Raw genomic sequence first — 21,402 nt, 5'->3', positions numbered from 1 at the left:
ATACACATTACAAATTTTACTATCCTTTAAGCCAAAGATGCATACATATCACATACATCCTAAGTTAATTATATATCTGATGCTCTACAATTCTTCCAGTATTCCTACGCCATCTTATGAACATATTCATTAACATTGTAACTACTTAGCACTTACCCAAATTTAAAGCTAAACAGAATTCTAAGATGTAAATGATATGTATAATATATATATAATATATGTATAACATATTATGTATATTATGTATAATATATATATTATATATATTCCATAACATTCTGTAGATTTGTTGCAGTCTGTGTTGTTAGCCTTGCATGTGTAACAGCAGATTTACTTCATATAAAAGTGACTGTGAATGTTGCTTTTCACAACATTTATTTTGAGAGTAGAAAGAGCCATTTTCAAGTTTAGGTGCTTTTGTTTTCTTTATAGAAAAAAAAAATGTATTGCATATTTTTTTGTCATTTTATAGGAATAGTTATTTATAATGGTAAAGTCCCCTCTGGTGCACTGAATCAGCAGTGTGGGGTTTTTGTCCTTTATTATAATATTTTCTTGTCATATTTTGATGACTTTCAGTTTAGGTTCTCAGGGTAGGATTCACTGCACCTAACTTCAGACATGCACAGTGTAGGCATTTCTGTCTTTACTGCCTCCCACCTCTGTGGTGTGATTCATCTATCTCAAACTAAAATAGTCATGTAAAATAGGTCAGAAGCAGTGCCCCTTGAATGTGACTATCATACTGACTTTAAAGGGAGTGTGTGGTAATGTAGAGAGACACTGTCACTGATACTGCAGGTAGAGCCCAGCAGAAGATTCTCATGTTCATTATGGCCACCGTTTCCTTGAAAAAGAAAAATAGAAAAGCTACCTTATATACATTCATAAAGAACATTCAGCATGAGGATGCAGTAGTTATTTATCCTGACCAGTCCAAGTGCAAGTGCATGTCTTTAGACCATGATCATTAACAATAGTTCTTTCTTCAGGTAATACTGGCACACATATTTGTCAGTCATTGATCCTTGTACATCTTGATTTTCTAACTATAGCTTAAGCCATTAGAATGTTAGGCGCATATATATTCCACTGCTTATAAGCTTTTTACATGTATGGCAAGAGAGGACTTGAATAATTCCACTTAGTCCCTTGCATGATGAACACTGATGTAATTTTTTCCCCATTTTATATCATCTTGAATGAATGCAGAAAGGATATAAAAAAATCTTTTATTTCTACTGTGTTCTCAATAAGCATCCTATCTTGATTTAAAAATCAAACAAAAAAACACATGTTTAAGAAACAATAAATAGGACTGTTGTGAAGATGAAGTTGCAGAAAGTCTAACAAATCCTTTTGGGGAGTATATTTGCACATTTACCACATTCAAAAGCAATTCATTCCAGAGGTTCAGAAAATGATATTTTTATATTGTTGGCTTTTGGATCTTCTCTCAGAAACTTTTGAATTTTCTGAAAGATAGGATCATTGAAAATCTGCATTAAATTGGCATTAACTAACATAGCATGTATTGTGATTGCAAAAGTCTGAACTAAAACTAAAAAGATGTAAAATATTTAGTTTCATTTTAATTCACAATTTCTAGCACTGGAAAAATGTCTTTCAACTATATCTGTTTACCAGAGTTTTCTTCCCAGAAAAAATGGAGTGTTTGCTTGTACTTACTAGCTATGCAGTTGCTGAATACTCCTGTATTGTTGTAATAACCTGTAAGGAGAAATGAAAGTCTGTTGAATCAAGAGCTGGAACAGCCATTTGGCCTCAGGACACCACTGCCTGTTTTGTTTTATAATCCTATATCTTTTCAGTGCTGAAGGAAAAACGATTTGAAAAAGTATTAGTACACAGACACTCCCAATGCACTTTTGAAAGGGAAGATGATATCAAGAGGTTAAGGATGAGTGGAGAAGAAATAATAGAATACATTTTTGAGAAATACGCTATTTCTGCTTTCTACCCTGGCCACTTATCTTCATAACACTCTATGGCAATAAAGTGATGCACACTGTGGCGTGCTTTTGAAGTCTTTTCAAGCTGTCATATTATTACTGATTTCTGGTAGAAACCTGAAGAAAGAAAATGCCCTGGAAGTTTTGATTGACTGTCTTTACTCTGCTGTGAGTTGAAATTTTTCACTATCCATAGAAGACTGAATTATTTAAACATACTTGAGCAACAGGTCTGACACTTTCAAACCTGCTTCAGCACTCTGAGTGCCTGGTCTGCTTCAGCAATGAGATCTGATGTTCAAAATGGCCTTTACCATCATCAGCAGGGATGAAGTGACTTAGAGGGGCTATTCAAAGGCAGAAAATCCTGAAAATAAGATAAAGGATGTTTTCAATTAAATATCAAGATTAATTACAGCTTTTGGAATTGTTTCTGTACATATTGTTCCACCTGTCAAAAGTCTTTGATCAGACTCCAGATCCAGTAACTGCAATCAAATGCAGATTTGCTACCCAGGTAGCTTCAGAAAAACTACTAAGGTAAATTTACTCTTTGGAACTTTAGTAGAACTGTAATGTTTCAATTCTTGCACTATGTGAAATAAGATACAAGTAAACAGTTTTATGTTTTTTAATCTGGGTGTTCAAGTTGTTCGGTGTTCATGGTCAAATAAATATGTTGACCAACAGTTTGAAAAAACTATGAATGTTAATCAAGTAAGCAAAAATCCGACCCTTTGCAAAAGCCTACTGATATCCACAGTGATTATGATATTCTTTGAATAGGACTATCATTTCTTGACTTTATCCTTTAATTCAGTTCCGTAAGTTCTTACACAAAGGACCAGTTTAACAGCTTGAATCACTCACTTGTTCTGACAAAAGATATTTTCCAGATTTAGCAGAAATAGAAATAAAGGGTCAAGACAATTTTGCACAAGCTTTCCTGACTGCTTTTATCTTGTAGGTATAATTTTCCTACTCATTTTCATTACTCTCTGGACAGTTTTTATACTTGTGGAACAGAATTCATTTTAGTGTCTGTAAAGATCTGTATTTTATTATTAAATAAATAAATGAAAATGAATAAAATAATACTTTTAGAAGAGTTTGAGATTAGTTTGTGAAGAGAGGAGAGGCAGGTTAGAGAGGGTATCTGTTCATAGTGAGTTGTGCTAAGTCATTCCTTAATGTCTTATCCCTAATTTGTAACTTCTTCTATTTTTCCATCATAGGCTTTTACACTGTTTCTAAATTCATGATGAGGCACATAGTATACAATATTCTCTTAAAAAAGAAAAAGCTTCTCTGCTGAGGATGGTGCATAAACAGTGATTATAATCTCTAATGTTCTTTCATAATTTCACCTATTCTTAATGTACCGTGTGATACCATGCAGTAATGCACATGACTTAGACTCTTCATTTACTGGTAAGAAGTGACTCTTATTTTGCCAAGCATACTGATACTACTCTGTATAATGTTACAATATAAACAACATAAAGGATGTAAATAGTGAAAGTGATACCTAAGCGATATGATGCAGGGTGAAATAACAAGATGACTGTTTTCATTATTTCTCTGATACCATCTGGAATCAATTTTTTTTTTGCAGTATTTGTCTTGATTTGTCAAGTGTTAATTTTAGATTTGACTGGAAATTTATTAAAGTATTCACAAATGCAGTCATTGCTATTATTATACATTAAATTGTGTCTAATTTTAAAGAGCCCTTAAAACTTTTTTATTGAAATATGTAATAACACCACAAAACAGAAGTGCAGTCATTCCTAGCATCAAGAGTGAATGTCATTGGACACAGACTGTGTACTAAATATACTTTGAAATCTATGATTTTGTTAGTTGATGCATGAGTCCTGAAGTATGTATCTTTTCAAATCAAGTACGATACAGCTTAGTGGCACAGAGATAAATCTATCTTTTTTGTTGTTGCTGTTGCTGTTTTGTTGTTTTGTTTCATTTATTCTTTTCCTTGCACCTTCATTTCACTCTTGCATTATGCTCCATGATCAGAATACTCTCTTCTATATTCAGACATTATGTTTTCATTCAGTTACTCTTTTAGATTCACTCCATGAGTCATTGTCATCAACACATCACTTAAAAATAGATAGAGCAGCTTTTATATCAGGTTCATTTCAGTTACCTACCAGTGTTTCTGTGTGTACAGTTATGATTCGTTGATAGTCAAGTTGTATTGAGGAAACAGATGCAGTACTGAATAACTGAATTGTTTTGAAGAATAAGGAATGGCACTTTGGATTTTTCATCCCAGTTTTAGTGAACCATCCGAAAGGGAGGCAGAGGTACTACCATGTAGCCAAAAATTATTGAGAATATTAGGAATACTTTCTCAAACAAGCATGTTGTAGGCCACTGCCACTTAGTCCTAGTTGTGGTCATCAGTCACCTGTCTAGAATGCACAGAAGGAAAGGAAACCTTGCTTATGCCTACGCAAATACATGGAAAAAATCAAGTGTTTTATCTTTGGGATTCACTTGCATTGTGGCTACATTTCATGATTCTTGATTAAGGACTGCTTGCATGATAGGTTCACAGCATCACAGAACAGCTGAGGTTGTCCAGGTCCCCAGGAGGCCATCTGGACACACCCCTGCTCCAGCAGGACCATTCAATTATTCAGGAACATATCCTGGCAGCTTTTGAAGATCTACAAGGAAGGAGATTCCAAAACATCTTTGGGCATCCTTTGCCAGTGTTTGGTCACTGAGACAGTAAACACGTGTTTCCTGATGTTCAGGAGAAACCTTGTACATTTCATTTTACGTCCTTTTCTTCTTGTCTGGGCATCACTGTAAAGAGTCCAGCTCTGTCTTCTTTGCATCCTCTCTTCTGGTATATGTGTACATTGGTAACATCCTTCCTGAGCCTTCTTTAGTCTAAAGATTCTCAGCTCTCTCAGAAATTCCTCATAGAAAAGTCCCTTCTTCATCTATGTTGCCCTGCATTGCACATTTTCCATGTATCTCTTGTACAGGGACCCAGAACAGGATGGTGCACTACAAGTGCAGCTTTACCAGCACTGAGGGGAAGGATCACCATCCCACTTCCCTCCCCCTCCCCCCCCCCCAGCCTGCTGGTAGTACTTTGCCTAATGAAGCCTGGGATATTTCTTAATGGCAAGGGCACATTCCTGGCTCATATTCAACTCTGTGCCCACCAGAACCCTAGGTCCACTTCTACTTTTCAGCCAGGTGGCCCCCAGCATGTCCCAGTGCCTGGGGTTGTTGCAAGTCTCTGCAATTCTCTTTGCTGAAGTGCTTGAAGTTCTTCTTGGCCCATGTCTTCAGCCTCAGCAGGTCCCTCTGGTTGTCAGCATGGCACTCTGGTGAGTAAGCCACTGCCCCCAATGTTGTGCCATCAGAAAACTTGCTGCCCCATCATTCGATCATTCATGAAGATGTTAAACAGGACTGGACCCATTTCTGACCCCTGGCATACTCTGCTCATTACTGGCCTCCAGTGAGACAAGCAAATTTACCATAGATTAGTTCCTTTTTTTCATAAACTCACTAATATATTTCAATAAGTGGTTTTAATTTAATAGACTTTTATGGCATAGCATTCAAAAATTAGTTCTGTAGTTTGCTGTTAATAAGATAAATAATTATGAAAGGTTGAAGCTGATTGACTGATGAAAGTGCTGTGTGTTTTTTCAGAGTAACTGCAGTGCTTAGTAAAATGTCCCATTGTGTACAACAAAGTTATTATATTCATATGTGCATTTCCTCTGAAAGCTTCATTTGTTCTTGTGCTTGAAAGGGCAGCTATTGTACTGCATAAACCTGTTAGGACTATGCATTTATCCATAATTCTTGCTGACAGTTTGCATCTAACAGACGAGATTTTGTTCTGCAGTGTGCTTTCCCTTATAGATTACAAAAATTCTTATATTTGAGGTTAAAATAAGGCTCATCGGTTCATACTGATTTTGTACCAACACTTGCCCTTGTACAAGCATGGGTATTGTATATTCAACAAATCCACAACACAGGACCATAATGGAAAGTACTTGGTTATAGAAGCAGGATGAATTATGTGCTTTACCTATCAATAAGGTGAGGTGATCTATTTCTAAAAATCTAAAAGATCTAAAATCTGTTTGTAGCAGAAAGCTGGTAGGGAGCAAAATCATCTCTATACTGTGTTTCCTTTTCCATTATGGTCTCTTCCACTTCTAGGAGTTATACCAGTTGGGAGAGGTTAGTTTTCTGAAACTTGATATATATTGAAGTGTATTGAGTCATCAGATGATGTGGTTTTTTGTCTGGTTTGGTGGATAGAAAACAAAATAAAAGAAAACCAAAACACTTCTAACATACAACTAAAAGGAAAATGTAAATTATTTTGGATATGGTGAACAACTGGATATGATGCATGACTTTATGAACGCAGTTGTAAACTGATATGCAACTGGAATATCTTTTTTGTGGTCTGTGGTAAAGGATTAACATCTTTTCAGTCATTAATAGCTGGAGATCAGAACTATTTAAATATTAATAGTTCTCTGTTTAAAGCAGATACTTGCTCTACTTGATGTCTGCAATAGTATCTTAAAGAAACATCATTTCAAGTATGGTACTGAAGATATTGAATACTTACTTAATTGGGTTTCTGTCACTCCAAAATAAATGTGGTGAGGGTTAAGATCAGTTTGAAAATTCTGTAATGTTCTGAGAATCACACACTGTCACTCTTGAAGGCGTGTTTCTTTAACATGGTTTTCCCTGATAAAGACGAGAACAGTGTGTGATATAAAGTCCCTGTTTCTAGATAATTACTTGTCTAATTTAATAAAAACTGGTGATTTAAATCTTAACTCAAAACATCTGGTTTTAAGCACTATATAATCTGAAGAGAAACTGTATCTCACAAGCCGTAGCATAAACTGTGTTTTGCCAGTTAAAGGTTCATCTTGTCTCTACAGTCATCAGTGAATCAGTGAGCCTGAATTTCCAGAGTACTTCATATAATGCCTAGATATATAGATAGTCTTTCTCTCTCTCTTTCTTTCTTTCTTTCTTTCTTTCTCTCTTTCTTTCTTTCTTTCTTTCTTTCTTTCTTTCTTTCTTTCTTTCTTTCTTTCTTTCTTTCTTTCTTTCTTTCTTTCTTTCTTTCTACCTTCCTTTCTTTCTTTCTATATATGTAACCTACAATTTTTATAACTAGATGTGTGTGTAGATATAAATAAACATCAAAAATATTAGTTAAACTAGTAAACCATACTGAAGGATTTGGAGAGACTAATTCAATTAAGATGTGAGGTAAATATAGCACATATAACACAGACTAAGAGTTTCATAACTCATAGATTGAGAAATAACTGACATAGAGCCATCTCAGGTAATTCATTAGCACATCTCATACTTCTTACCAGTGTTAGGTTTATATTCTTTTCATTTAGGAGTTATTTTTTTCTCTACTAAATTCATGGAATAATTAAACCCTTAATTGGAAGACTCATTGTAGCAAGTATTTCAATTGGAATTACCCCAGGATCCTCTGTGAACACTTCTACCACTGAATGGTAGTTGTGGTCTTTTTTCTCCTTGTCCTTTTGGATCTGTTCAGTTTTCTTTATTTGGTTTATTCTGTTCCACTTTCTGTTTACTTTCAGGCTGAGATGCTTGGTGCTTAGCTCAGTGGTTGAGGCATTGAATTAGACATGGGAGACCTGGTTTCAGCTTCTTCTTCTAAGGAGACTGCTGAAACCCAGTTAAGAGGCTGCTGGCTTTTCTGAAACAAGCCTGTAACTGTTTCCAAGTTGTTTGTGTATTACAGTGAAGCTGTGTTCAGATTCCATGATGGTCTGGCAAAGATGGGTTGGTCTATTTCACTGTGATCTAAAGGAAAATATATCATTGTTACTGGTCACATTTTCACATGGGGTAAAAGTCTGTGAAGAGAGAGAACAATGGTAATAAGGCTTGCCTTCTTTCCAGAGCTAAGAAGATGTGTTTAATTGAACCAAAAGGTTTGTCTAAGTTGTTTAAGTGGGAAAGCCAAACGATACAGTGCACAATTTTGAAAAGCAGTAATTTATTGAAAATAATGAGCAGCTAAGTGATGGTAAACAGAAATCCCAATAAGAGTCCCCAGTGGGATGCTACTGCTTGAAGATAGGTAGCCCTTGATGAGTAAATGAGGAGCTACAAAGTCCAGCTACAGCAATAAGCTTATGATTGTGTGGCAGACACTAGAGTGTTCTTCATAACTTTGGTATTTACTGTCTCTCTGTTGGCAAAGCCATTTTTTATTTTATTATCACTATTTTACGGTTTAGCACAAGCCAAGATTGGAGATTCCTATGTTGCTGGTAGAAATGAAGATAAAAAATTCATGAAATTTGAAACAGAAGAAATTCAGATTAATAGGTACATTTATTTAGTAACAAAACTAATTGTCTATTCTCCCATAGCATGGAATAGAATAAGCATGGAATTCTGCTCACAAATTCTACAAGCTATAGGCCTGGTGAAGGAAGGAATAGCTGAATTTCTATGATCTTACAGGGTAAATGATTTTAAGTGCTTTCAAAGGAAACTTTATTCATTGCACTGAAAGTCTGAAAGGTAAATTTTGGAGGAGAAAGCATCCACTCAGCATGAAAGGTTCTAAATACAGATTAGCAGAAATCCTCTATGTTTGCTTTGACCAGCTGAGGGACCCCTTTGCCAGTACCTGCATCTAGATCTTCTGGAAGAGAATTCCAAGAGGGGAGTACAATCTATTATGTGAAATGTAGTTCTCAAGAAATTGCTACAGGCAATGCTTTTTCTTTAATTCTGTAGATGATGTAGAAGCAATATCATGGTAATTATAATGAAATGTTTTACAGTACTAGGATCTAAAGGGATTTTTTTTTTTTTTTCTGTTTCTTTGGCTTACAAATTATGATTTTTGCACTATGCACTACACTGGTTTACTCACTTACTTAAGCAGGCATCTCTGAAACTATCCAAACCCCTTTCACGGGCATTTATCTTTACAAACTAATATCTTCAGTTGGTAAAACCATTAAGATTGTATAGAACAAAAAACAGGCAGCCTGGATTTTGACAAACCTGAGCTTTTTGACAAGTTTCATTTTGAAAATAACATTTCTTAAGTGGTTTCTGTTTCCCTTGTAAACCTTATGAATAAAATACAAACTACTTAATGGAACCTGTGAAGTTTTCTAATCGCTTTAGATTTTTTCTTACTCTTTCCTTAAACACTATTTTTCAGTTTTAGCAAACGGAACACTTAGTTTTTGCTGCTAAAAAGTTTCTAGTTCTTTCAGTACTGCTTTCTTTAATTTCTTCATGTAGTTCAGATGGTCTTTGCATGAAAAAATATGCAGTGGATGCTTTCTGGATGTTGAGTGCAGGTGTTCCTAGCGTGATCCTTGACCTTAAAAGGAACTCTTTTTCAAAGATGCTGTGCAAAACTAAAAAGCTAAGTTGTAAGACTCTATCATTGTGCAGCACTTTTAGGCACTGAACAAAATTTCAACCTTATATTTAGTTATGTTAGGGAAGAATGAAAAAACATGTGTTATGCTTTAACTGAGTCTAACTCTGCAAATATTCTCAGAAATACTTATTTTCCACTATTTGCAGTCCATAGTATCACAAATATATATACTTAACATATATATATACATGTAATATATATATATATACATATATATAAAATACCAATTTGGAGAGCAATAAGCTATTTCTAAAATCTAGGCAAGACAGTCAAAACGAAAACCCTCTTTGTTATTTAGAGCCTGCTAGTATGTGTTAATAGATCTGTCAGACACTGAAATATTAAAATTATTGTTATCAAGTACATCTATAACCTGAACAGGAGGCATACTTCAGGTTAGTCGGAAGAGGTCCTCTGTCTTTCACTGTGCATGCTTGCTTGAAATGAAACTGTGTGTTATTGGTTAACTGGGATGCTTAGCATAATCACTTTGCAAAGGCTGTGGCGGAGGGAGGTGATTATCACTGAGAACAGATGGGCAGGTCCTGAGCACTGCCAGATTCTGCACAAGCTCCACGTACTGTAGGTTCTATCTCTCTTTTCTTCGGCATTTCTAATTTTTATGCATTCTGCATATTTTGAAGGGCTGGCTTAGCTAAAGGTCAGGGAGCGATGACCTTACAGCTTAGCTTACGGATGTAGGAGTGGAGCATTCAAAACGCTGTCACTGTATTTCTGGACGGATGGGGAAGACTGCATTTTGTACAATTGCCTTCCTAAATGTGTGAAAGGATTTATCTCTGAGCTTAGCACTCTACTCTGCATCTGTAGCTTTCTGTGGATTGTATTGTCTGTGCGACCAGAAATGATATTCTCAGATATGAACACTGTCTCTGCCTCTCCTAAAGTGCATCCTCCTAATGGGACCCGGTTTTATACTTTTCAGGTAAGTGAACTTAAATAAAACTGAACAGATTTTTCTTGGTACTTAGTGATAGGTAAAGTTTGAGTAAGGATAGCTAATAGGTTAAGAAGCTTATGTGTTAATTATTGTTTTCTTGGTAGGAAGCAATATGTAAGAAATGAATATTATCACAGTAAGTTTGCTGCCTTCATGAAATCAGCATGTAAATTGTTCATGAATTAATATTAAATTGCATTCAAACTGATTTTGCTATTGATTCTATTTTTCCTATATTATTGTCTTGAGATTTATAATAGTTCCTTAGATGGACCCACACTGAGTCTTCACTTTTAGTGAAGAGCACTGTGTTGGCATTGTCAGAAATTCCCAGTTTCTGATACATTAAAAATGTATATATTTTAAAAACTTTGTATGTTGCGCCTGTCTGGATTTTGTTGTTTTTTGTTTTTTTTTTCTTTTAATCCTGAATGTAGTTTCATGCTGATGCTTAATTTGATTCCTTTGCACACATATGCTATGGATTGAATAGCAAAATCTACTGTTAGGATTATTAAGGATCCTAGTTTTAACCCAAGTTTTCCCTCATCCAGGTAAGTAACAATGTATACTCAGCTAAAGGTGAAAATAAAACCAAACTACTACATGCTCTAAATCTATTGTGCAAACCATTCTAATTACAGCCAGTTTTATGTGGCATTCAATTAAAATAAATCTTCAGTGCCTTAGCTCTGGAAAAATATCTTCATGAAGATTTAACAAAAAAATACCTGCCCCACCTCCCAGCTGCTCTTCATAGTGCTTTGGCCCTGCATGGCAATTCAAATACTCCGTTACTTAAAGCGACAACTGCTTTTCAGACTCAGCCTCTGATATTGTTAGGATTTGAATAATCTTCCTATTCATAGTCATGTATATCAGTTTTGTCTTTTTGGTTACTTGATTCCTTTGTAGACTGATATCTTTAATAATCAATACATGCTGTGTATACTACTGGAGCAAACAATATGAGGCAATTAAAAGTTAAACATAAAATACATAGCAAACTTCCTTCACGAAATGCAGACATCCCTTCCTTTGTGTTGAGTAACCGCATTTTGTTTTTGTTTTCTGTTCATCTGTTGTTTTTAATTGTGTTATCTTGCTCTTCTCACAGTGATGTGAAATGATAGTTAAGGGCTGTGCAGAAAGAGTGGCATCTTCCTAACAGTGACTATCTGCTGATCCTGGGAGTGATTCAGAGACATAAATGCCCCAGGCCTGTTTTTCTATAACATGACTACTTTTCTCACACACTGACATCTAAATATTCTGTACAGCCTCCTGTAGCTATGCTCTTACACACAGTTCTTGACGTCAGGTATTCTTTCTGAGTGTGCTGAGTTGAAAGAGTCACTAAAATTAGGATGCTTGGTTGTGATTCCAAATTTGAAGTTTTATTTTGTGGTACTTTAGGAAGCTAAACAATAACGAGTACATAATTTTTTCAGCACATATTGTTCTTACTTTCAATCTCTATAATTTCTGTAGATGGTATCCTACATTCAAAATACCTCATTTAAAAATGTTTTCTCCCACTAAGCAGAGAGGACAGTAATGAAAGTGAAATAGAACTTACTGTCCTCCTTTACTGTGTATATTTTAACAAGCAATGTAGAGTTTGATTTACATTACTGCTATTTCAGGACAGTCTGTTTGCATACTGGAACAGTTTGGTGTTATTAGTGCTAAAAGAATCTGGGAAAAAAAAAATAATAATAAAAATAGACCAAAGAAAGCTTCTTTTTTTCCTCTGATGTCCTTTTAAAATATTTATATACATATTTTTTTGTTTTGTTTTGTTTATATCCATGCATTAAAAAGAAAGATACGTGAAGCAACTTTCCACTCCTTGCTTTGGCCTGTACTGTCTTTACTTTCTAGATTTTGACCATGGTTCCTCTTATATCTTCTCTTGAGTTACTTCAGTCTTTGCTTATAAATTTAATTGCTGAGAAGGACTTCATATGACTCTTGTTAATTGTTTTTGTCTGTTTTACACTACTTTCACTTTTACCTTCTTGCTTACTTATTCTATGGTGTCTATATGTTAGACCAGTTTAATGGTTGTTAATTTGAAATATATGTAGCAGGTATTTAATCTAAATATGTGAAAATAAACTTGGCAAACCCAGTATTTAGCACGTTCAAAACTTGTGAGATAAGGACCTGAACTCTGCCTGATGGTAGCACTTAGGCTGCAGTATTATTTGTAAGTTGATTCAAAACCACAGCATACTAATTCTCTCATCAACAAAAATGGCATTGAAGGAAAAATAAAGCATATGCACAAGTTGCATTCTGTGGTTGTTCCTAGGAAATAAACCTAAACTAGCCTCTGCTGGCCAGTGTATCTAGAACCCTTGGACCAGATAGGATCACAGGAGTAGATACCTGTACAAGCTCTTGAGCATTTATTAAGCTCTTAATTTTATGCTTTTAATAGTATGCTTTGGTAAAATGTGTCTCATTTAAAAGTGTAACAAATTGAGATGAGAGTTTTACCATAAATTTGCAAATTCAGATTTTCGTGCCTGACAGACATTATTTTTAGATTAAATTAGCAAGGAATTTTTCAACAACTAATGGCAACATTTAATTACATTTTCATTAGAAATAAGAGAGGATAAATGAGGTGGGGGTTTTTTGTGTTCTTTTTTTTTGTTTGTTTGTTTGCTTACTCATTCTCTACCATTATGTTTTATTGGTTTAGTTTTTGTCCTGAACAATAAGTGCTTAGACAATGCACTGAATTTAAAATTGACATAGATATCTGCATCTATCTATGTAATGTTATGAAATTACTAGTTCCTTTGTTCTACTCATGAAATCTGTCCTTATGCAAATGTTTAAAGCCTGGTTAAAAGTAGTTTATTTACTAAAGTGTCTGTTATAATTAAAACAAACACAAGCTTTTGTCTTAGATTATGCTCGATTAAAGCAATTAGAATAGCAAACTGTGTAAGAGGAAGTCATACAGAAGTTATACACCATATGAAATGAAGAAGTTATAACACTGGTATGAACGAGATTTAATTTTATGAGAACCAAGATGATGCCAAATCTTAGTGCTTTGTATTTCAGTATCTTTTTATTACATCTCGGTTTGCTTATTCCAGTCTTAGCAGACTTTTGCAGCCATATAAAAAAGAAAGCAGTGGTTTTCTTTCTTCTCATCTTCAGGTCTGATAAAAAGATAGCATTCCTGCTACTGTATGTGGCTAAATTTCTTCGCTAGGCTCTCCCAGTGAGCAAAAACTTACACAAAAGTTGTAAACATAAAATTCCAAGTAGGGAGACTGACCTTCTCCTTGGTTGGTCTTGTATTATTTCACTGTGTTTAGTGAACATTTGCATAAAATACAGGTGCAAGTGCAACAGACTGGGTTATAAATGAGATTTTTAATTATGTTGTTGGTTATGTAATGGGGTATATTAATGTATTGAAGGAGTCATTTTTAATCAGAGAGGTTTTATAGAGCATGAAGGGTTATTGCATTTTTATAAAGGCGTAGAATTAAGGAACATAATTTTAAAACTTTGTATTTCTTCTCTGAACACTGAATAATACTGCTCTGATCATGACTAGCCTGCTCTAGTATTAGATATAGAGGATGGTGGCCCTGCCTGTGGCCGAGGGGTTGGAGACTGATGATCTTTGAGGTCCCTTCCAACCGAAGCTATTCTATGATAAAAGCAAGTTCAGTGACATTGATGTTTTCCACGTAGTTAAGATTTTGGTTTACTTAATTTTGTTGTGTACACTATTACATGTGAATACTATTTTGTGCAACTACCAAACATGAAAGTGATTTTCACGTTGAATGTCAAATTTATTCCAACAGAATTTGAAATTCAAAGCGGCATTTTTTGTTTCAACTTCTTTGCAAAAGAGCCTTTTTAGGTTAGCAAAAGCTAAAATGTTTCTATGAATATTATTTCTACCTCTTGCAATTCTCCACTATTAAGGTAAGCACACATCTAATGCACAGATCTAATCACAGTCCTAAATAAGAGCTGAAAGAGATGGCAAATAGGGAGAAATGGGGAAGCAGGCATGCACAAAAGAGAGACAGACACACAGATTGCTGCAGAACACAGAGTCTGTGGATCCTGCTGCATCTTTAGCTTTCAAATAATCAGAATAATCAGTATGAAGTAACAGTGTCTGTAAATGATAAATGCAAACTTTAGAACACTTGGAAGCACTACTAGCCCATATTATAGTCAGATAAAATCTGTGGTTTATAAATGGACCCAGGACATTTGGACTATACTCTTCCTATACTCTAACAAGTAGGGAAAAAGGGGTTATTTTCTGAAACCTTGAGAGGTTAGAGCAATTTTATTTTAAAGTCTCATGATGATCAGAAGGCCTGTAAAGAAATAAAATGACTTTCTTACAAAAGCTGAAGAGAAGTCCTAAAAGATTTGTATGACATGAACATGTAAATACAGTATGAACTACTGTAAAAGTACATTGCTGATTAAAAATTTGAAACTGGGTTACTGGGAAAGTGGGAAATGTGTCTATACATAAAACATCTATCGCCATGACTGTGATTACAACTATTTTTCAGCTGTTAACAACTAAGAAGTTATGCTATCATGATAGCAAACTAACAACAGAATGCAAATGAAAATGTTACTTTGCAGTACAGAATGTGCTTTAAGCTGTATGAAAAATCATACTCTGTACAAAATGCTAAACACGTTTGTTAATTTTCCTGTGTTACGTAGTTTAAGTGAACTATATATTTATACAGAGCTGCTGCTTTGTACCATCTTGTGGTTTCAGTTGTTCAGTAGCACTATACTTGTTTCATATATCTCTTATACAGAAGTTAGTAATTGAAATAGAAGGTCTCCTATAAGAGAAAATATCTTGTTTAAATGAATAATTGCACTTATCTGAATAGATGTATCATTAGATCATGCTTCAGGTAGGTAAGCCATGCTACTGTTCAGCAGACCATAACTTTTCTTTCTGATCATTTTGTTGCCTCACTTTTCCATGTTATGTAATTTAACAACAAAGGCAAGAGCTTTTGAGTGTTTTTAACAATAACTTTGCAGAAATTCCCAGTTTTATGAAAAATATATATTTTCAGTAATGGGGAAGGCTGTTAATCATCTGACATGGTCACTCGCACCACTAAAACATCCTTGTAAAATGTGCATTTGATGAGTTTGTTGTCTTCCTACTCTATTTGGACTTAAATGCACACATAGTAAACACAGTGTGATTTATATAACATGCAGAATATGGCCAAAAATGTGTGTGTGTGCTTACAGACCCAGTCCACAGAAGAGCTACAGTGTCTGATCTTGTCTCTAACACTTGCATCTTTTTCTCTCTGGCTGGTAGAGCATGTGGGTAACTCCCTCTAGCAGTCCCCTGCCAGGCACTGAATTTCTCCCTAGTTTTTTCCTAAATTAACATTTTCTCTCTTTACTTAACCCACTGGCACAGTACATTTCTTTTGCAAACACTGTGTGAAAGAGCTAGAGGCATGTTCTTTGTGAAAGCTGTAAATTCATAGCAAATTGTTAACATATCACTAATGGTGGTAAACATCACTATAAATGCAACTGTAATAGGAATCAAGTGACTAATAGCTTTTGTGTGCAAAACAGGTGTGGTACATATCATGGAGGCTGTTGTAAGCTTCAGAAGGTTTGAAAGCTCTGCTATTGAATGTAAACTATAACAGTGACAGCTGGGCTGATGGGGAGGTGTTTTTAAAGACTTCTGGCATGTTAACAGTGACAGTGAGTACTTTTGGACCAGTGCTTTGCCCTGTGGCCAAAAAAAATCATTAAAAACTCTGGGCACTCTGAAAGGCAGGAGATGATAGTAAAGAGATTTGCATTGCAAATAATTTGGAAATATTTATAGCCATGTAAGTGAGTTTTATGTAATTAAGGAATTCCAAATGAATCTTGTGAAGAATATGCTTACATGGTCTTTTACTCAGAAACAAATGACAATTGTCAGTAGAAACCGATCATGTATGTGGATGAGATAGGGTGGTTGAACACTGGAACAGGCTCCAAGGGGCAGTGGTCACAGCACCGTCCTTACCAAAGTTCAAAAGGTGTCTGGACAATGTTCTCAGACATATGGTCTGATTTTTGGCTGAGCCTGTGTGGAGTTGGGAGTTCAGTGATCTTTATGAGTCCTTCCAACTCAGGAAGGGATTCTATAAGCACATAGTATTTATTCTGATTTATTATAGTAATCTGTGATACATGTTTTCATTGCCTGTTTTGTGATGAACAAACTCAAAGACTTTCTGCTTAAAGGCGTATTAATGCAGTATTATATATGAACGTACCCTAAGATATCAAAATTCTCTGTATTGAAAGAGTGATCAGTTTTTAAGGAGAAATATTTACAAAATGTATGCACAAAAGAACATGTCCAACCAAATAAACTCTCTGTAAGTTTCATCTAGTAGTGCTGTTAAATTGCTTTGGTAGAATGGAGAATGCTGCGAGCATTTGTTAACAAGTCCAGGTGCAATGACAGATAGCAGATTTCAGAATTTTCCCAATTGGTGGCAATGTCACACTTAGATTTCAGCAATGGAACAGAAGTCTTCAGGCTGAAAAGAAAATAAGAACGTTGTCCAGGCATTCTGGACACTCCTAATAACATTCCTAAACCCGTGATACTTAAATATGCTGAGGAAAATATGAGGACTGCTCTGAAAGTAATTCCTCCTATTTTATTATGCTGATGCACAACACTGGAAGTGAATGTTGTTGGAATGGCAATAGAGGTTGAACCTTCCTGGAAGTATTCCATTACATTTTGTTGCTGTGTGAGAGATGGTAGCAGAAGGGTATTCTGTAAAATGTTGTCTGGCATGGAAATGCATATGAAGCAAAGGTTTGTAATTGAATTCCTCTGCAGGGAAAAAAAAATCACCCACTGACATTCATCGATGCTTCCTTTGGAGACCAAACAGTGGATGTGAGCACATTAAGACAGCGGGTGATGCGTTTCAGCAGTGGTGACAGGAATATGAAAAACAAGGCATGTTCCAGACACAGCTATCACACCACTAAATGAAGAGCATCTCTGTCAGCTCATCCACATAAGCTGTCAGATTATGACCAGGGAACTGTGTACAGACCTGAGTATGCATTAGAAACAACACTGGCAGTATTGGAATATCCACAGTGTTTGCACTGAGTCCCACAAATGCTCATGCAGGAACAGAAAGAATACCATATGCAAGTTTTTCAGGATCTCTTGAACCAATATGAGGATGCGGATGACAGTTTCCTGGATCACATCATTATCAGTGATGAGACTTGGTGTCACCACTACAAGCTGGAGTCAAAATGGAAGTCCACGGAGTGGTGACATAAATTGAAGAAAAAGTTTAAGATGCAGACCTCTGTGGGTAAAGTGATGTGTTCTGTCTTTTTTGGATAGGAAAGGGGTTATCCGTGTGGATTTCCTGAAACCCAGACAAGCCATCAACTCTGACTACTCCATTGCAATGCTGACTAAGCTGAAGGATCAAACATCAAGGGCCAGGCTAGAGAAGACAACTTTTCTCTTGCAACATGATAACACCAGGCTCTACACCAGTTTGAAGATCATGGAACATATGGTCTTGGCTGAACTGACCTACCACACTCACTATAAAGTCCTGATTTAGTGCCTTCTGTGACATTGCCGTCAATAACCCAATTGTCCTGGAACCTCGACAGTCCAGGGAAGAGAGACATAAACACAGATGCCGTGGGGTTAACTCTCTCTTCTGGACAGGTACCCAGAACTGGAGCATTAACTCTTTTAACTCCTGGTGCACTAAATGATGTTATGTTGTGGAATACTGATAAGCAAAGTCATAAAACCGTAACACTTCTGCTTAGCTGCAAAACATCCCGTTTATTCCATCCCTCTTTCTCTTTCCCAGAGCCTCATTATCAGCAAGTTGGCATTTGAAGCGGTTGAGCCAACCTCTCCATCTCCCACATTCTGACTTACATCCTTTTGGGCCAATGAAAGCTGGACTGCATGGGCAACATTTTCCTAGCAATGACACCTTCACAGCTGTTGTGAAACAGTGAGTCAACACTGCTAGTGGAAATTTTTACAAGCACGGTATTCAGCTTCTTGTCCATTGCTGACCAAAATGCACAGCTAATGGTGGTGACTGTGTTGAAAAATAGTGTTTTGTAGCTGAGAATTTGCTCTATCAAATAGTGTTATTATACTCATTGCAGCTATTGTAGTTTCCATGGAAATAAATAGCAAGCATTACTTTCAGAGTGACCTACGTACTTAACTGCTGTGTGCCTTAAATATCTATAGAAATTTTTAGCTTGCACGAGTCTTGGGGTTTTGGTGTGGTTTTTTGATGGATCATCAAAGGCAATGGTTGCACTACCTGCATCCCCAGTGACACCTGAGACACAAGGATCATTTTTGTAAAGCTCCTTCGCTGACAGTTAGATGCTCTTTTTCAGCTGAAATGGTGCGGACAGCTGCCCTGACTGCCCCAATCTACAGTCTTCTTATTCTATGACCATTCATTTTCCTTGTTGTTCTCTTCAGTCTGCCAATAAAACAGTCTGATGCATTTTATGAAACTGCTGCTCTGTGTACGGTAAACTGGGAAGAGTGACTGAATATTAGCTGACTATTTTGATCTCTTAAAATATTTGCATCCTCCTCCAGACAGAAAATTTGCATTGCTTAAGGAAGAAGTGAGAAACACGCTTCTTATATGGGTACCAGTTGCCAGTTGGGGAAATCACAGAAACTAGTCCTTCTTCCCAAAAGCCACAACATAAAACAAAACATTTGATATATCCTTCAAATAAATAAATAAGCATAGGACTCTTTTGTATCGTTGCAGACACTTAGTATGACTGCGGCATTTACTCCAAAGATATGGTAATGTATCAGAGCAGCAAAAAATACAGGACCTTAAAATACATACATAAAATGAAAGAGCTTAAAGGCTTTGTGTCTTAAGTCAATGTTAATGTAAATTTTCCATTTTCTTTTGCCTATCACACAAAAATATTAATATAATAACATTATTCATTGTGGAATCTGAACAATAACCGAGCAATGCAGTCAATGCACTTTTTCACTGTAGAATTACTGTCAGAGTATGACCAATCCTAGTTTGCATTGTAATGGAGTAAAAAGCCAGCGAGTACTTCTCCTCCTTGTGCCAGAAGCACTAGGACTGAAAAAGAGTTGCCATTTCATTTGCAGCTGGCTAGATGTGACCAATAAAAGCAGCAACACAGTAGGAGGACTAGAAATAGGAGTGCCTTCTCCTAATCCATAAATAGAATCATGGTAGGGTTTCTGAATCATAGCTAGAAACCCTGGCTCCATTTCAGAATTGCCTTCACTGATAGATTCTGAGCCTGGGTTTCTTTTACCAGAATTTGTATAAAAAATAAAACTGTAGTAAGAAATGTACATTTTCCAGAATAGTAAGAATACCAGGGATTTTTAAATAGTATGTGTGTTGGCTTGATACTAGTGGAACCATTCTCTCAGCTTCATGCCCACTGTGGCAAGGGGCTTCAGAGCAGAACTTGTGGGTAATAAGCTGTGCATATAGAGAGAAACAGAACAATATAGGCATAGTCTGTTATGAGAGCAGTTTGCACTTCTGTAGATCGGTGTGTTGCACAACCTTTATATACTATGATTATCACCTACTGGAAATAACACGGTCTTTCTCCTGTTGGTTTTTGTTTATTACCAGTCTTGCTATGCTGAAGCTTTCCTGTCTATATATGGGAAAACTGAGTAAGGAATTTGTCAGCTTTGCTACATATTTGAAATGTATTCCTAGTTGTTATCTTAGATCTTGAATATATCCTTCCTTGTTAACTTGCTACATACTGAACATGTAAAACGCAGTGCTACATGATATGCAGAAAAGGAAGACATTTTCTCTGGAATTTTTTAGTTCCATCTCAACTAAATTTTAACACTATGTCTAATTCTTCATCCTCAAAACTTTTCTCAGTATAGCTTTTCTTGTTCTGGATGTCTGAATTGGTCAGCTATATGAACATAACTGTGGCCCTACACATCAACTAATAATCTTATGCTAATTAGATATCCTTCTAGAGAGGGAGCTAGTAATTAGTAAAAAAAGTAAAAATACTAAAGTATTTTAGTATTTTAGTACTTAAAGAAATATTCTTGGTTAGGAAGTGGCAAAGATAGTCTTCATTTTTAGAAATGTTTTTATCAGTTCCAGAAAATTTTGGTACATTTAATAATGAGCACATTGTTAACTTTTTGTATACAGCAGTTTGTCTTCACAATATTATTGTACATGGTTTATAAAACTGCAACTCAAGAAGAGCAGTTGCTTGCCTTTCATTCATTATAGCATTTACTTATGCAGCTTCATCATCAACAGCATCAGTGGATGTTGATGAGATGTCGGTGACCTACCTGCAACTTTTTTCTTTTCATCTGTCTTCAGGCAAGGAAAAAACACATGCAGTGCAAAGTTCAACTATCCAATGATCAATGACAAATTATATAATGCATGATTATAATGGTGTTAATTTGAGATGTGAATAAACTCTTTTGATGAAAAGCTTATTAGCCTATAAATGTGTCTGGGGCTTGGAAAATTACTGCAATAGAATCATGAAAATGAATATTCCAATTCTACCTTTATTAATAAGCTGTATTTTCTTTTTAATTTACATCAAAGGACTTATAATGCTAAATATCTTAGTAATGATTTTATTAAATAAATCTGATTTATCTTCATCTGCTCCTGGCTAGTTCAATAGTTGGTTGGCAGTTACACTTAGAATAACATTTATGGAGGCTAGGGCTGTTTTGAAGTGACAGCTGACATCCAGTTGACAATGTGATTCATCTGAACATTTAAACAAATGAGAAAAGTGTGGATTCAGTATTTCCTCTGAAATAATTGGAATTACTGATTCGT

At 35.6% G+C, this 21,402-nt stretch overlaps 1 protein-coding gene across 14 annotated transcripts in view; it reads left to right on the top strand.

The window, feature by feature from the left end:
• Positions 1–21,402, top strand: part of PPFIA2 (PPFI scaffold protein A2) — a 275,129-nt gene that overhangs the window by 87,530 nt on the left and 166,197 nt on the right. For 4 of the 14 annotated variants that reach the window (XM_085537760.1, XM_085537759.1, XM_085537757.1 and 1 more), the window contains exon 1: positions 9,998–10,417. The exons of 9 other annotated variants lie outside the window; for them this stretch is intronic. In XM_085537760.1, coding sequence (XP_085393886.1) covers positions 10,337–10,417 — 81 coding nt within the window. In that variant the 5' untranslated portion in view covers positions 9,998–10,336. Of the gene's footprint in view, positions 1–9,997; positions 10,418–18,369; positions 18,520–21,402 lie in introns of those variants that run through there. One more of the 14 variants, XM_085537762.1, reaches the window with a different exon arrangement.

The sequence above is a fragment of the Coturnix japonica genome, chromosome 1, assembly GCF_054131305.1.
Source record: "Coturnix japonica strain WE chromosome 1, WE-NBRP24, whole genome shotgun sequence".
Classification (NCBI taxonomy): Eukaryota; Metazoa; Chordata; class Aves; order Galliformes; family Phasianidae; genus Coturnix; species Coturnix japonica.
This window is presented reverse-complemented; position numbering and strand designations above follow the sequence as displayed.